This window comes from Cynara cardunculus (genome assembly GCF_001531365.2).
Source record: "Cynara cardunculus var. scolymus isolate 2C chromosome LG 15, CcrdV1, whole genome shotgun sequence".
Classification (NCBI taxonomy): Eukaryota; Viridiplantae; Streptophyta; class Magnoliopsida; order Asterales; family Asteraceae; genus Cynara; species Cynara cardunculus.
Genome location: NC_037542.1, coordinates 14,532,113 through 14,547,089, shown reverse-complemented (window position 1 = coordinate 14,547,089; position 14,977 = coordinate 14,532,113). Strand labels below are relative to the sequence as shown.

General features: G+C 35.8%; 1 protein-coding gene across 10 annotated transcripts in view; it reads left to right on the top strand.

Moving 5' to 3' along the window:
• The window catches only part of LOC112527248 (protein DDB_G0276689), a 38,631-nt gene extending 25,473 nt beyond the window's left edge, over positions 1–13,158 (top strand). For 5 of the 10 annotated variants that reach the window (XM_025137740.1, XM_025137745.1, XM_025137744.1 and 2 more), the window contains 20 exons: positions 235–456; positions 663–753; positions 1,042–1,119; positions 1,233–1,523; positions 1,604–1,801; positions 1,886–2,368; positions 3,148–3,309; positions 3,398–3,727; positions 3,812–3,894; positions 3,996–4,100; positions 5,110–5,338; positions 6,415–6,777; positions 8,444–8,545; positions 10,403–10,546; positions 11,274–11,362; positions 11,630–11,712; positions 11,812–11,927; positions 12,171–12,256; positions 12,487–12,586; positions 12,793–13,158. In XM_025137740.1, coding sequence (XP_024993508.1) covers positions 235–456; positions 663–753; positions 1,042–1,119; positions 1,233–1,523; positions 1,604–1,801; positions 1,886–2,368; positions 3,148–3,309; positions 3,398–3,727; positions 3,812–3,894; positions 3,996–4,100; positions 5,110–5,338; positions 6,415–6,777; positions 8,444–8,545; positions 10,403–10,546; positions 11,274–11,362; positions 11,630–11,712; positions 11,812–11,927; positions 12,171–12,256; positions 12,487–12,586; positions 12,793–12,858 — 3,421 coding nt within the window. In that variant the 3' untranslated portion in view covers positions 12,859–13,158. Of the gene's footprint in view, positions 1–234; positions 457–662; positions 754–1,041; positions 1,120–1,232; positions 1,524–1,603; positions 1,802–1,885; positions 2,369–3,147; positions 3,310–3,397; positions 3,728–3,811; positions 3,895–3,995; positions 4,101–5,109; positions 5,339–6,384; positions 6,778–6,878; positions 7,233–8,443; positions 8,546–10,402; positions 10,547–11,273; positions 11,363–11,629; positions 11,713–11,811; positions 11,928–12,170; positions 12,257–12,486; positions 12,587–12,792 lie in introns of those variants that run through there. The other 5 variants (XM_025137741.1, XM_025137742.1, XM_025137743.1 and 2 more) reach the window with 5 other exon arrangements.
• The last annotated feature ends 1,819 nt before the right edge of the window (positions 13,159–14,977 follow it).

Genomic DNA, 14,977 nt, shown 5'->3' with positions numbered 1-14,977 from the left:
TTTCTATTCAAATTCTATTGAAGTTTTTGTTTTTTTTTTGCTTTCCTATGTGTCCACTTGCTATAAGAATCTTGGTGTGTCAAGTCACTGGACAAGATAGAATTTATTTCGTGTTGATACTCTGTATCTAAAACCGCTCCTTATGTCATATTGAAGTGTGCATTAATTTTCTATTCGATGCTGTAACTTTAAACCACTTACTGTTGCTTACTCTATTTTCCTATACATTCTTAGATTGATAGATGAAGGCAAACTAATGGATGCTCTTGCTCTTTCTGATCGATGCTTACGCGATGGCGCTTCAGATTATTTACTTAAGTTACTTATCGAACGTGAGGAGGAAAATCATACTGTCTTCAATCGTTCAGGTCACTCGAGCTTCAGAATACCAAGCAATAGCTGGAAATATTGTCTACGGCTGAAAGATAAACAACTTGCAGCAACACTTGTCCTCAAGTATGTCTACTGACATCGTGATTTTTTCTATTTCTTATGGCTAGATGTTTCTGTTTTTGGAGTCTTCTGTGTAGTACTGTCATTATTGTGTATTCAGGTTTCTCTTGTTGCAGTTTATTAACACTACTATTTGATAGTACTCGATTAGAGCAAAGTCTGGAGAAGAACTGGAGAACTCATTAATAAAATGTTTTCTCTCACTACAGATATTTGCATAGGTGGGAGTTGGATGCTGCTTTGGATGTTCTAACCATGTGTCACTGTCACTTGGGCGAAAATGATCCTTCTAAGAAAGAGGTATCTAGTTTGGTGTTTATTTTACCAACTCTTGATATAATTGGAGTTTGCAGATGGTTGGAGATGTTTTAGACCAAGTGCTGTTTTTTCTTGAAGCATATAATATTACTATACAGAAAAACTAGCACACACTCCTCATCTTCGGTGAGGCTTGAACCCTTGACCTCCAAGGAGGTTGGGATTTACTAGTGACCCGGATACCGCTGGGCCATTACCCCTTTGGTAGATAAGTGATGATGTTGCATATGTATATTGCTATTACCCCTCACATGTATGTTGTGTATATAGGTTGTTCTCAGGAGGCAAGCTTTAATGCGATACAGTCACATATTATCTGCAGATGAGCGTTATAATAGCTGGCAAGAGGTTAAATGCATTCTTAATAGCGACATCTATGCAATGTTAATAGTTATCCTTGTTAATTTTTAACCAAATTTGTGGTCCAATATTTCCCCTTTCCAATGTTCTTGATTTTTCAGGTTGAGGCAGAGTGTAAGGAAGATCCTGAGGGTTTGGCCCTTAGATTAGCTGAAAAGGGAGCTGTGTCTGCTGCTTTAGAGGTTGCTGAAAGTGCAGGGTTATCTATTGAACTTCGTAGAGAACTCCAGGGCCGTCAACTTGTGAAGCTTCTTACAGCAGACCCCATAAATGGTGGTGGTCCCGCTGAAGCTTCACGATTTCTGTCTTCCCTGCGTGATTCAGAAGATGCTCTACCAGTTGCAATGGGTGCGATGCAGCAGTTGCCCAACCTGCGATCTAAACAATTGCTTGTAAGAATACATTATTTGTTTTTTGGAAATCGATTTAGAAAGAATGCAACTTAAGTAGGCATGTTTGCTTTTGTTTGAAGGTTCATTTTTTCCTGAAAAGAAGAGACAGCAACTTGAACGAACCTGAGCTTTCCCGGCTTAATTTGTGGGCCTTAGGTCTTCGTGTGTTGGCTGTTTTGCCCTTGCCGTGGCAGCAAAGATGCTCTTCGTTACATGAGCACCCTCAGCTGATTGTGGAAGTTCTGCTAATGCGCAAACAACTACAATCTGCTTCTTTGGTACCTTAACAACACAAATTCTCTTCCATGTATGATGTTCGAAGATTGATTTCCTGATGTGTGGTGTATAAAATTTGTTTCTAGATACTCAAGGAATTCCCGTCATTGAGAGACAACAACAAAATTCTTACATATGCCGCCAAAGCAATTTCTGTTACCATAAGCCCACCTCGTCGTGAGTCGCGGATACAAGTTTCAGGTCCAAAAACAAAGCAGAAGTCTGGAACTCCTACAAGATCTTCATTCTCCAACAGCCTAAGTAACTTGCAAAAGGAGGCTCGTAGGGCATTTTCTTGGAATCCAAGGAATAGTGCAGAGAAAGCTGCTCCTAAGGATGTTCAGAGGAAAAGAAAAGGCTCTGGACTGCCACAATCTGAAAAAGCTACATGGGAGGCAATGGCTGGCATTCAAGAAGATCGTGTTTCATCATACAGCATGGATGGGCAAGAACGTATTCCTTCAGTTTCTATTGCTGAACAGTGGATGCTCACAGGTGACCCATATAAGGATGAAGCTGTGCGGTCCTCTCATCACTATGAAAGTGCCCCAGATATCATTCTCTTCAAGGTATGATGCCTTCATAATCTATATTATACATTATATAATGTGCTAGGAACAGATTCATTAATGACAACTCTTTAACACGTTAAAGTCCTATTTTATCCTTAATTTGTTTACTGGTCTACAATTAATATTTTGAGCATTCTGATTTTCAATGTGTACAAAGTATTTTAGACCACATTATATTAGTTTTTTTCTCAGTGTTCCAGTAAGTTCCTTTAGACTTGTTTCCCTTGGGTCCTGCTTAGAAGATGCTGATATATATGACCTTTTGTAAGTAGCTAGATGTTAGTTTCATATATTGTTAAGAATTGGCTTATGAATAGCTGTATATTGACCTAATGGCACTTCCTTTTATTCTTTTTGGTTCAAATGTCCACTGGTACTTGGAATTCCTTACAAATGGTATGCCAATAGCACTCGTGTCCTTTGAAGGGAGATTTTAGTCGCTTATCGGAGTTTCCCTTTGAAAAGAAGTCTCATCTCTGTCTAATGTCAGTTAGAGGAGTTTCCTGTCATTTTTTTTCTGGTGTCATCTTCTGTTTTACCATAAGGAGGTAATGCTTGGTTTTCTTCATATGGATGAATCACCCCTTGTCAGTTAATATTTTGATCTCTTAAAGTGTAGAGCGATTGCTGCTTATGTGTTCCATATGGGTATGACAGTGGCTTCTCTGAAATATAATTTTTTCATGCATACCATCTGTACTAGTTGAAGAAGTTGATTCTAGCATTACATAGATTATGCTGGTGTCTTATTATAAAGTTCATTCCTGTGTGTATAGGAACTGCTTTCTCTGTGTGCGGATGAGAGTTCTTCCGCCAAAGGTGCTCTGGATTTGTGTGTTAATCAAATGAGAGCTGTTTTAAGCTCTCAACAGCTTCCTGAAAATGCATCAATGGAAATCATTGGTCGAGCTTATCATGCTACGGAGACATTTGTTCAGGTATCCAGGAGTCATCTTATAGAAGTGGTTATATATATCTGAAAGAGATATACATGAACTACTATAAAGCTTGTTCTGTATTCTGCAGGGGCTCCTTTATGCCAAGTCTCAGCTTAGAAAGCTTTCTGGGGGAAATGAGTTATCCAGTTATTCTGAAAGAAGTAAAGATGTTGAGGATACATTCTCTGATGCAGGCAGCTCTACCATGGGGAACCAGTCAACAGATGAGGTCTCTGAAGTTCTATCGCAAGCTGACATTTGGCTCAGACGGGCTGAACTGTTGCAAAGCCTTCTGGGATATGGAATTGCTGCTTCGCTTGATGATATTGCCGATAAGGAATCTTCTGCACGACTGCGTGATCGACTGATTCTGGAGGAACGGTATAGCATGGCTGTGTATACTTGTAAGAAGTGTAAGGTATGTATGATACATAAGCATTTTGCAATGTACATTTTCATTTTCTTCTATCCAATGGTGATAGTTATGTCTGGATCTTTAAAGATTGATGCGTTTGCTGTATGGAATGCGTGGGGACTTGCTTTAATTCGAATGGAGCACTATGCTCAAGCTCGTGTCAAATTCAAGTACGTTAAGTTCATATTTACCCTCTAGCGTCATCACAATGGCTGTATTCTCATATCTTTAGCTTCTCTACTTGATGATCTACTTCTTACATTGTGGATAGGCAAGCACTTCAATTGTACAAGGATGACCCTGCACCAGTTATTCAAGATATCATTAATACAATTGAAGGAGGTCCACCGGCAGATGTTTCATTGGTTCGTTCCATGTAAGAAAGTATTCTGTTTGCAGTATGTATGTGTAAATTTTATCTCGACTCTAGATGTTGATATGCTTGCAATAAGTGCAGATTGATAATTTCAGAATCCTGACTGGTTATTTACTCAATATTGGTGGTGAATTCTATGTAGTATTTGTTGACAAATTCTGGTGCTCGGTATTTTGGTAGCACTCACTTCAGAGCAAGCTTTGTTCTGCTCTATCCTTTGTGCTTTGTTCCAAATTAGCATGCAACGTAACAGTTGGTACTCCCTCTTGAAATTTCCCCAGAACGGCGATGTTGCATTTATTCCAGAATGGAGGGAGTATATATATATTCAACATTAAATCTGAGCTGTTGTCCTTCGTCTCACCAGTCGTCAACGTTTCATTTTTTCCTCTCTTTTGCATAGTCAATTAACCTTTTCTTACTATATTCACTCCATGTATTTCTCACTCTCTTTTTTCTTTCCCCGTGTACAAATATTTTTGTCATTCAGTTCTCTCTAAAGCTGCAGCAGTCTAGTTAGTTGGTTTTTGACGTACCTGACATCCAACTTGGTGATGTGACTGATATTGCCTGGTGATGTGACTGTGTTGCAAGCCCCCTCATTCATCTCTTGTTTTCTAAAACCTCATATTTCAATCTTTAGGTTGTTCTTTAAAGAATCAATTCTTATTCTTTCACCCTTTTAGATTGCCATATCAAGATTTCCTAATTGCATGTCCATGTCAATGCATGTGTAACAAGAGAAAGCACTTTCACTTTGTCCAGACTATTGTTGAACTTGTCGACTCAAGAATAATAGTTCATTGATTCTAGGTTGGATGTACATCGAAGATTATATGCTAGTAATGTTGATCTCTATGCTTTTGGCTGATGTCTTTTGCATTACTCAAAAGCATGCAAAGCATGTGCTTACTGTTAAATCATGATATGACATACATGATTTGAGTGAAAATCAATCACCAACTTAGTATGCTTAAGATCATCTTACCAACTGTAACTTATGTTGCAGGTACGAGCATTTGGCTAAAAGTGCACCTGCAATCTTGGATGATTCTCTTTCTGCTGACTCATATCTCAACGTTTTATACATGCCATCTACATTTCCACGATCTGAGAGATCCAGGAGCGGACAAGAAGCTTCAAACGATAATTCCTCTAATAGTTTAGAATTTGAAGATGTTCCTCGCAGCAACCTGGATAGCATTAGATACCTTGAATGTGTTAACTATTTACAAGAAGTAAGCATCAATCAGTAATCTGCTTCATAAGAAAAGTTTCAATGTTTGATGAGAAGCTTAATAGCCACTATGTAGGGAGATAAATATATATACTACATATCGTTGAACCATGAGCCTAAATGGATAACAATAATTAGAGGTAGACCACAGGATAATTAATAATCTTGTTAGGCCAGCATCTAAAGAGGCCATATTATGGCAAGATCTTCTGTATAAGCTCACATTCTACCATTCCCTTGACATACGTGCAGAAAATCACTAGTCTATTGTGCCTTTATCTGATTGTGGTATACTTCTAGCCAGTTGGGAACTTTAGTATGTGATAGTGGTGCATTGAGTCATTGCTAACTCCTAGTTTAGGTAGTCAATTTATGTCTGCTCCCTCCCAAATTGATTTTATTGGTAGCAAATTGGGCATAACGGATATCTATGTGCCAACTTGACGAGGAGGCTTTGTGTGTCGGGGTTTCCAGTATGTTTATAATTATTGCATTCAATCCCGAGGTCTACTTTATGTGTTATGTATTATATATACACAATGTTTGCCTTCTGTAATAGTGCATCAATTCATACCCTAGTCATAAAAGTTGAAATCAAGAACACTCTGCATTTTGCTGTCAGTCTATAGTATTGGATGACACTGTCACATGACGCAGCTGTATATTATAATAAAATTAAGTGGTCTGAGTAAGTCTCTGCATGCTTGTGTTGGTTTGCATGGCAGTGTAGTTGTATATGTTCAGTAACCAAAATGAAAAATGCCAACAGCTTCATGGAACTTATTTAAATGCACCTTTATACAAAGCAAAGCATGCACATGTATGCATGATTTTATATGTGTAAGTTGCGATTATGGTAGATGGTTCCAAGCATACAATTTAATGGCTGATTTTTGTGCGAATCAAAATTCCACGTGTTCACTATTAGATTGGTGACACTGAAGACATTGTTTCTTGTTTATATGAATAAGGGTGCACCTTTGGGCTGACTTGTGATCTTCTCAATCATGCATGAGCAGGAATTCACATGTCATTTTAATATTTCAGGTTTTCTGACGTGCTATCTCCTATTTGCAGTTTACACGCCAGAATTTGCTTGATTTTATGTTTAAGCATGGTCATTATAAGGATGCTTGCATGCTGTTTTTTCCTGAAAATGCTGTTCCTTCTCCTCCTCAACCGTCGTCACTTGCGGTTATGTCATCATCTCCCCAGCAGAAACCAGATCCTCTTTCAACTGATTATGGATCGGTTGATGATTTGTGTGACCTGTGCATTGGTTTTGGAGCCATGCATGTCTTAGAGGAAGTAATGTCTTCCAGAATGTCATCCACGGCAACAGTGGATGTGGAAGTAAAGCAGCATACAGCAGCTGCACTTAATCGCATTTGTGTCTTCTGTGAAACTCATAAGCATTTCAACTACCTATACAGATTCCAGGTAATTCATACATTCTTGGTTGAATCTCTTAACTTCTGATCAATAGTTCTTTCTGAATTAAGAAAAAGGGTTAACCTTCTGTTCTTTCGTGACATGCTCAGAAAAATGAGGGGACTGGTTGAGAATTACCGAAGTGAACCAAAAGGAAAAATATTTAACGTTGTCGCTCTTGTAATTTTTTTGATTCTGTGTCATAATGTCGGAAGGAACCTACGAGAAAATGCCTTTTTAAATGTTTATTCAAGCTAGGTCCTGTTGACTAGAAAATATCATAAATCATCTTAATTGAGTGGTAACTAATGCAAGTCAATGACAGAAGTATTATCAGTGTTCAAAAAGGTGCGCCATGGCGCAGGACGCATCTCCGCTGTTACGATGAGACCTATAGCATTCATGTGAGGCATGGCTCACGGCATTTTTTACAAGGGGTGACTTTTTTCAAAAAATAATTTTTGTAAATTTTTATTTTTTTTTACTTTTGTGTTTTTACACTTTTAACTTAGATTTTACACTTTTACAAACTTACCCATTCACATCACTCACTATTTCATGTATTCACACATTTCACAAACTCATGGTTAACACGAAGCTGTAAAATCCTTCAAAGTTCTATTTTGAATGTTTGATCATAGACTCTTTATATAATACTAGTTAATATATATGATTTTTCTTCTTCTAATATGAATGTAAATTTTTTGATATCATTGTATTATTGAATAATAAATAGAAAACATATATGTATATATAATTATATATATATATGACATACAAATTTGCCTCCTTATGTCACGCCTTGAAAAACTCCATGTCCTTGCCATGGTGTGTAAGGCTTAAGGCTTGAGCTCGCTGCCACGCCATGCCTCATGCCATTTAGAACCTTGAGTATTATATGCTTTCTTTATGAGAGACACAAAGATAGATGGCAACTAAATTCTGAAAGCAGTTGAAGGGTAGAGTCGGAGTAGGTGAATATGTGTTGGAACTTTAGAATTCTATCAAAAGGGCATTGTTGTTGTGAAAAGGATACTTTTTGACTCTTCTACTGGGTGCTACCTCCAAGCATCTTCTTTATTAATTAAAAAATTACTCCAAATTTTTGCAGTTGTCAGTTCAGGTGCTTGTGACTGAGTTCTGGTATAATGGCTGTTATGTGCTCTGCAGCATACTGCTTTACGTTTTCATTTCTATATATACATAATGCTAAGAGCAAATAATGGATTTGTTTTTTGAAAATACGTCGTGCCTCCGATGTAATTGCTTCATTTCTTTTCTGTTACATGCTTATTTTTATTGGATCCCAAATGACACCATAGCTTTACTCATTAGAGGTAAATACCATCTCTATTGGGGAATGGTATTTGGAAGTGTCATGGAATATGTGAATAGAAAATGAAGGTGAAAGATGAGTTTGATAATGCTTATTAATGCTAGAATCACCATATTATTCCTTCTGAATTCATTACATGGACTTTCTATTGAATTTGATCAGTCAACAAGCATTTCCCTACTAATATTGTCTTTTTCCCTTTTGATTTCTCTTTCTCGTCCAATCCGTCTTCTTGCCTTTGTTACCCTTCAGTTTCATCCTAAAATAATGTTGGATGTGTCCATGTTTTATATTTCTTGGTCACATGATGCGTGATTTGATGGTATATTAATGATTCAGGTGATAGGGAATGATCATGTGGCTGCTGGCCTTTGCTGTATCCAGTTATTTGTGAATTCATCTGTGCTGGATGAATCTATAAAACACCTGGAAAATGCCAAGGTAAGTCCTTGTGCCTTCAATGAACCCTTTTCAAGTATGCTCTGGGTTGTCATATTCAAAGTCCAAGAATGAACAAATATGTAGCTAAGAAATAGCCATTGATTTACTTCTGGAATAAAATAATTTGGCAGTCGGAAAAAACAAAGCTATAGGAAGGCTAAGCTTTCATACCACTTGTGAGAATGAGGTATTTTCGTAAATTGGTTTTTGCCTATGGTTTTGCTTCTGAAAGGAACATGCATTTGTAGTTATCAGACAAATCACTTGAATCCTTTTTAATTTTGCCTCATGTTGAGAGATACACTTTTATGGCACCAAAAACTGTCAGATCACTCAAACTTAAAATTAGTAAGACGCTACGGTGTCAAATTTGAAAGAAACAGAACAGAATATATGATTACTTATTGTACTTTATAGATGCCTTCCTTTCTCAGCTTTGGCCTCTGTAAAGTACTCTTGACATTAAAAAATAGGTCCTCGAAAATAATTATATTAGTTGTCGATTACTTTGCATCCATCATATATCCACATGATTGGCTTAAGAGCTAATTTCCCCACACTTTTGATTGGGTGACGCTACATGTTCAGTTGCACTAGTTATTAGACCGGAACATTGTGAAGGATTATTGGGCTCCCAATTTGCAGTTCACATCCTATATGATCTCTATGACATAGCAGAATTCTAGGAACCAATAATTTGCTAAAATTGCGTGCCATTGAGGGAAAAATTCTCCTTGTTGCCAACATCAAGATTTGTTTAACAATGTGTATGATTTTTTTTTATTAACCTGGATATCCAACCCGCTATGCGAGTCGACTAATCCCAGGGCGACCACCTGCTTTGCAGATAGCCCGGATTCACCGCATTTGAACCTCCGTGGCCACAAGGGGATTTTTATTTCTCCTTGGATTTGAACCTAGTACCTCCTGGTACTTTTGACCTTTGGAGCCAAGCTCAAACCAATCAGGCACCACCCTTGTGGTTACAATGTGTATGATTGACATTTTAACTGAGAGGTGCATGGGACATTATGTCGAATGTATATTCTATTGAAATTTCTCAGCTTTAGCCGCTTCCCATTGGAGTTTCTGCATGAGATGAAATATTCACCACTGGATCACCGTTCCTTAAACTTTACTCAAACTTCATGTTCACCTCATGGACCATGACGCACACCTGTAGAAGCTCATATATTCTTACCTTGAACCCATAGGGAGTCCAAATTTTCTTAGCATGTATATTTTGTCAACTGTATGGTCCCAATATATCTTATTATATGTGTGGCTTTATCAATTCTTCAGTAGATTGCCATCAACTTTTGCTACTGTTATAACTTTCCTAATGTCATTGTGAGGCTTTTCCAAAAGATCATTGTAATTCATGTCTAAGAAAGTTCACAGCAACTAATGGGACCACTGCTGAAAGCATATGGCTTACACCTATGACAGATTTACCAAGGAGATAGTGCATGGATGTCTTAGCCACCTTGGAAAATTGCTTTTGTTTCACATTCACTTCTTGATGATTTAATGTGGTAATTCATTGATTTAAATTGCACCAATTCACCCGAGTTAACACTGATTTTGTTGTTGAGCTATTTCACATTTCCTTGGCTTATTTTGTGTTTTTGTGTCATCGCATGCTTCTTTACTTGTTAAATTTAGTTAACTACTAGGTGATTGCCTTGATGTTGCAGTTTAAACTTGGTTAGGTTAGATTAGGAGCATCATATTTGTTTTAATCTTTACTTTGGAGTAGCATGTTTGGGACAAAGAAATTTTTTAAGGTGGACTGTTTTGGGGATGGAGTACCATTCATTTTCTGTGCAACTAATTATCTTACTTACGTGGATGAAGATGCATTTTGATGAAGCCTTATCAGCAAGATACAAAAGTGGAGGCTCAACTAAGCTTGTCACCAAGGGTGTGCGTGGAAAAAGTGCATCACAAAAACTTACAGAAGAAGGGCTAGTGAAGTTTTCTGCCAGAGTTGCAATGCAGGTAGCTTACTTTACAAATTCTATTTTTCCCATTAGTCTACCCTTATTTTGCATTAATGAGGGTTAGCATGATGTTAACAGTGGTGTTGTATTCGAAAAAATTACATAATAAAGATCTACACATCAATACATGGGCATTGCCTTTCATAATTACATAATAAAGATCTGCACATCAATAATTTTGGACTAGGCTTTAGGCTTTCTCTTTTATGGATGCAAAATGAGGCACCACATCTCTGAATAACCTTATCCATGTTTCAAATTATTGAGTATCTGGACTGGAAATCGAGTGCTTTAAATTGCTAATTTGGTTCTTTATCTAGATCATATTAGTGTCTTTGAAATAGACTGTAACATTTGTTAATTGAAATAGCAAAATCACAGGTCTAAACATCAAATTTGACAGTTGAAACATGTCAACGTCTTAGAACCTAAACAAGATTATGTGGAAGGAATTTACCTAATAATTTCTCATAATGAAGGGAGAAGCAGCTTACAGATGGTTTTTTAAATAACCATGTCGTCATATGATTTGATTAATCCCCCACCTTCATGAAATAATCATGCTTCTAGTATTCTTCTAACCTTCATCAATGTTACCCTGCATCATTTCTCTATGACCAACTTCCATTTATCTTTCGTGTCAATTCTAAATGCACCTTTTGTATGATTAAAGCTTGCCATTTTTCTTGTGATACTGAGGCTTGCTAACATGTTTTTTGTTGCAGGTGGATGTGATAAGATCCTTTAATGATACAGATGGGCCTCAGTGGAAATACTCTCTTTTTGGAAATCCAAATGATCCAGAAACTTTCAGGTATATTGTGCATGGTCACTTCATTTTTTCTATATTGTTTCTTTACCTTCTCAAGGTGTAGTCTGCTAAATATATGCTTTGTGCTAGAAAAAAAAATTACCGATATGCATCTATTTCTGGACCTTGCCTAACTTTCTCAAGTGATAATGGCTTCTTGTAAATCCATCTTGGTTTATATTTGGTATTGTTTACAACAGCATACCTAATTATATGTGGCAGAAACTATTGCTGATTACTAACACAAGGGACCTCATTTCTTTGCTACAGGCGGAGGTGTGAGATTGCAGAAACTCTTGTCGAGAAGAACTTTGACTTGGCTTTCCAAGTGATCTACGAGTTCAATCTTTCTGGTAGCAACTTTGTCATGACATTTCCCTCAGTCTTTTACTGGTATTTTGAAGTAATTCAGTTTCATATTCTCTTTTCTTGAATCGAATGTGAACTTCCAGCTGTTGATATATATGCTGGTGTTGCGTCATCGCTTGCCGATAGAAAGAAAGGCGGACAATTGACTGATTTTTTCAGAAATATTAAGGGCACAATCGACGATGAAGACTGGGACCAGGTAATTTTATCATTAGTTTGCTCTTAGAGACGTGGAAATAAAAGGGTAAGATTGTTGGTATTTAATTCACATGTTGAATATACAAGATTTATATTCCCAGAAGTTCTATATCCATCCATAATTGTATTCATGGCCACTAGATGAGATAATGATCTTTGTTGGGACTTAGGTTCCTTGTTATTAGAACGTAGTATCTATCAGTTCTGATGCTAATCTGTAATGGCAAATTGCCTGTGGATGTAGGTTTTGGGAGCAGCTATCAACGTATATGCCAACAAACATAAAGAACGCCCTGATCGTCTTATCGACATGTTAACTAGCAGCCACAGGTTAGATTTTCATAATGTAGCATTTACCCTTTATTCGAGTACGAATCAGATTACTTTCCAACTGTAGTCTTGTTTTTACCCTATTTATTTTCTTGACCTCATGTATATATCATGTGTCATAAATAGGAAAAGGGGGGGTTGGTATCCTTTATGTTTCTTGTTTCTTGTTCTCCATTAGTTAATTCAGTGCCAGATGGCAACGCGTTTCTAATATGTTCTTGGCATTTCAGGAAAGTTTTGGCGTGTGTGGTGTGTGGCCGCCTTAAGAGTGCCTTCCAGATTGCTTCTCGAAGTGGAAGTGTGGCGGACGTCCAATATGTTGCACATCAGGTATGTATTCTGATTCTTGAAAACTCTAGTTTCGTGCATTCTTGATTCTTTCCTTATTTGGAAATGTTTTTCCCGGTTTGCCTAATATATTAAATTGGTTTTCGGTTCAATAAAATCTAAAGAAAAGGAAACATGTACATAACAAACAAATACTCTCGAGTTAGAATTTGTATGTAAAGCTAATGCGAGATTGATGGATATCGCAGGCGTTACACGCAAACGCACTTCCAGTGCTCGATATGTGCAAACAATGGTTAGCTCAATACATGTAACTTGCGGCTCCAGGATCGACCCTTCCATTAGTTTTGTAATGTCGAAAAAAGCACATTTTAGAGCATTTTTGTCATTCAAGAAGAAAAGAAAAGGTTTGTGTTGTACTTCTAAAGCAGAGAAGGTAGAAAAGGTGTATGTATATATCATTCGAGTAATCGATCAATTGTTCATAAATTCTTCTTGTTTCGGTTGGTTGCTATGTTTGCGTTCGATAGCGAAGAAAGGGTAGATGACATCTTGACTTTTAGTAGTCAAACTTGTTGGATTTTTGAGGTCAAAATCTACAAAAGGTTTGTTTATTTGCTTTGGTTACATTGATTTACAAAGAAATGGAAATATTTGCAGCATACTTTGATTTTGAGTTTTAACTTCCTTGGCAAATTAATAATGCTATTGGTTTTTGTGTATAACTAGTGGTGATTTTATGAAGCTAGAGCTAGACCCGGTTATTAAGTCGGTTAAAATATAAATTTAAATATATCATAAAAATTTGGAAAAAATAATATCGATATTAATATCAAATTTACTATTTAAAGTTTTGGTTTTTTGTGTAATTTCTTTAATTTAATATTTTATTTTATAATTTAATTTAGGTTTAATAATGAAGTGATTTATATATCATTTAATAATATAATTTTTATAAAGATAATAATGAAGTATTTTATTATAGCTGATGATTATCCTAATTATATTTTAGATTTTTATATTTAAAATGAGATGTCTATCCCGTATTTGATTATATTTACTCACAGTTAATTATATAAATTAAAAAATAATGTTTTAATAAGTTGTATTTACACACGATTTACTTATGATATTGAATTATATTAATATGCATCAATAAACAGTATTTTATGTATAAAAAATTGTTTTTAAGAGTTTTTATCAAATACATATTATAGATAAGTTACATAAAATAAAGAGTAGATTACCTTTTTTTGTTCATGTGGTTTGTTGATATTTCTTATTTTCGTCCCTCTGGTTTTGAAATTATAATTTTCATTCACATGTTTTATAACTTATTATTATTTCCATCCTTACGATTTAAACTCTATTTCTTTTCTCGTTTATGTGGTTTACAACTCATTTTTATTTTAGTTCTTTATACTTAAAAATAGTGGTTAGCCTCGGGATAAAAATAAAAATAAATTGCAAATCATAAGGACGAAAACCATAATCTCGAAATCATATGGACGAACTCTGCAATTTCTTACGAACTACAGGGACGGAAAATGTAATTTACTCTAAAATAAATGTTAAAAAATGAGTATATTTGAAACATAATTTTTATAAAAAGAATTAATGAATGTTAGTTTTATCTAAAAGTATAAAAACCTAAGAATATCTGGTTAAAAGGAACAAAACCAGTTACGACTAGGGTTAGTTGTAGAAGTACTAGCAAAGACTAGTTAAAGATCCTATCAGATCCGAGTTTTACAGTATCATCAGTTGGTCAATGCTAATTTATCACTGGATATCCCTTTCTGGTATCGTCACATCATACTTCCAAGCATAATAGAAAACATGTTCATAATGAACTTAGTTGCCTACCATTGTTATTAAGTCAATTTATGATACATATCACACACGTAGTGGTATTTAATAACTGATGTTTTAAAATGGTTTTGTAAGCAATAAGTGAAAATATCAAAATACCTCTTATTTATCATACAAAGTACTTTTTTCTGAAATTAGCATTTGGGACTCAATCTAGAAATGTAAACCATGATAACCATCAGTGTAAGAAACCAAGTGTAGCTGTAGTTTTCACTATACAACAAATCTGTAGTTTACACTTAAAGTTATGTTCAACTACACCAACCCAACTCATTCCAATCTGAAGAGATTGAGTTGGATTTACATCAAAAAATAGTTTGATTGGATTATTCAAATATCTTACCTAGTCAACACTCAACAGAACTTATATATGCCTTACCTTTAACTTTCAGATAATTACATTCTACCCCCTATCTCTTAATACTTGAAACATTTAATACTTTTTACCCTATATCTAACGTTTTCTTTCATTTTTAGCGTCACACTTGCATTACATACACAACTTTTATGCATTGAAACTAACACTAATCGACTACAAAGTCAAATTCCATCTCAAAATAG